This window comes from Perognathus longimembris, chromosome 6 (genome assembly GCF_023159225.1).
Source record: "Perognathus longimembris pacificus isolate PPM17 chromosome 6, ASM2315922v1, whole genome shotgun sequence".
NCBI lineage: Eukaryota > Metazoa > Chordata > Mammalia > Rodentia > Heteromyidae > Perognathus > Perognathus longimembris.
The window spans coordinates 32,245,599-32,248,045 of NC_063166.1; the positions used below are offsets into that span (position 1 = coordinate 32,245,599).

A 2,447-nucleotide genomic window follows, 5' to 3' on the forward strand; every position below is an offset into this window, starting at 1 on the left:
CACACACACACACACACACACACACACACACACACACACACAGGAATTCTATGCTTCTATCAGAAAGAATGACATTGCCCCATTCCTAAGGAAATGGAAAGACTTGGGAAAAAAATCATACTAAGTGAAGTGAGCCAGACCTCAAAAACATAGATTCTATGGTTTCCCTCATTAGTAATAATTAGTATATGTCTAGGATAGTCCTAGCATAGCATCACAATAGCTCAATAGCTATGTACATATGAACACAAAAGATGATGCTAAGCAAAATGAATTCCAAGATATGAAAACAAATAGTTTATTATTATTGTTATTGTTTTAATGTACTATGTGAAATAATAATAATTATTTATTTATTTTGTTTTGCTTTCCTATGGTTTATCCCCAGTTGTCACTGTATTTGACTTGGGCACACTGGGTATTGTATATATATTTATATTTAAATACGATATTTAAATACAATATTAAATACAATATTTAAGGGAAGGGGAAAGCAAAGTTCTTACACTAAATTTATGATACAATTAGAAACTTGGGTACAGTATATCCTTGAGTATCAATTGTACAATAAAGTCATAAATTATATTAACTTAGGATACAATTAGAAACTTGAATACATTAGAGCCTCCTCACCATTGAGGAGCTAGTAGGATAACTTGGTGCTAAAGATTACATGTGCAATATCCATGGCAGGAGAGTTTGAGGTATAAAATATTGAAGGTTTAGAAACAGCTGCTTTACTTTGATTTCTTCAGTAGTGAGCTTGAACTACACCTAACTGCTCTTGAAGTGGATTGAAATTTCCTAGTGGCTGTTACTTAAACAAAAACTTGTCTTTACTATCACACTAGTAGAAAATAGTGAATAGAGAGTTCTTAAAAGAACACATACAAAAGGTCAGCATAGAGGTAAACAAATGTTCAACATTGCTGATCAACAGAAAAATGCAAACCAAAGCCTCAGTGTGGGATCACTTCATCCCATGAACAGATGGGCCAGAGTTATGGAAGGAGTGACATTGATGAAGATACCTTACACTAATAACCTCACCTAGTGAATTGAAACCCCTTTGTACAACTACTTAAAGATAATTTTAAAAAGAAAAAAGTAACAATACAAAAAGTAACAAATGCTGGGGAGTATGTGAGAATAGGAGTTCTTCCTCTGGTGAGATTCTACCTCACTATCTCCAAAAAAAGTTATTCTTGTCATCATTTTAGGGGAATGGACACTTCATTGTTGCCTGGGACAGTCTTTCCTGAGCTTTTGGCTATTCTCTTCTTTTGGGGCAGTTTCCTCCAATGCTCCTTGTAAACATTTTCTTATATGGCCTGACCAGATGCTTGGCTTTTATCCCACTTTGAATTTACAGGCTCAAGAAAGGAGTGAGTGCTTTCCAGAAAAAATAGTTTAAGTAAATTTGTAGTTATAAGGGATTGAGAATATAAAGAATGAGGAAAGATTAGTCACTGGGCAAACATTTCCTTCTTGTCTTTACTAAATTTGTTTCAGATTATGCTAAAAGGAAGGCAGAGAGGAAGATAAAGGACATGATAGCTTTCTCTGTTTTATTAAAGCGTATTTGTATATGATGGGTATTGCATTGAATTTGTAGGTAGCCTTTGGATGTATCGTCATTTTCACAATGTTAATCCTCCCAATCCAGGAGCAGGGGAGGTTTTGCCATTTCATTAGTCCTGCTTTAATTTCCTTTTTTAGGTTTTTAAAGTTTTCATTGTAGAAGTCCCCCCCCCCCCCCAACTCTATAGCTTTATTTGACACTCACTGGCTAGTTCTTTTCCACATTGACTACCTGCAGATTTTTTAACGTGGTGAGGAGGACATAGGTCACCAGAATATAGAGCTTGTTTGGTGAGTCTTCATTCTCATTGCGTTTCCTGGACAAGCGCACAAGGATCCTATAGGGGACATTTCTTATTCCTTTGGCCCAGACGGCTTTGTTGAGCCTGGTATCGATGCGCATATCTCGAGTCCCTATTTCCTTCATGGCGAACTTCCAGATCTCTTTGAGTGCACGAGGGGCCCACTTCTTAAAGCCTACTTCATGGATGTGCTTGTGAATGTTGATGGTGTATTCTTGGGTCACCACCTCGTTGATGGCAGAATGGCACTTCTCACCACCCTCCTTTGCGGGAGCCATTCTGCCCCGCCGAAGTTGGAAAGGAAGAGCGCTACGGATTGTGGGAGGGAAAATCCATTGTAGAAGTCTTTCACTTCTTTGGTTAAGCTTATTCCAAAGTTTTTTGGTTTTTTTTGAGGCTATTGTTAAAGAAGTTGCTTTCCTGATTTCTGCCTCACTCATTGCATTGTTGGCATACAGAAAATCCATTGATCTTTGAGGATTTATTTTATATCCTGCTATTTTGCCGAAGTTTTGGATCAGCTCAAGTAACTTGGGAGTAGAGTCTATGGGGCTCTTTAAATAC

At 37.3% G+C, this 2,447-nt stretch overlaps 1 protein-coding gene across 1 annotated transcript; it reads right to left on the reverse strand.

Moving 5' to 3' along the window:
* Positions 1 to 1,789: 1,789 nt before the first annotated feature.
* Positions 1,790 to 2,189, reverse strand: LOC125352263 (60S ribosomal protein L31-like). The gene has a single exon (XM_048347385.1). The coding sequence runs from the start codon at positions 2,159 to 2,161 to the stop codon at positions 1,790 to 1,792; it is 372 nt and encodes a 123-aa protein (XP_048203342.1). The 5' UTR covers positions 2,162 to 2,189.
* Positions 2,190 to 2,447: the final 258 nt, after the last annotated feature.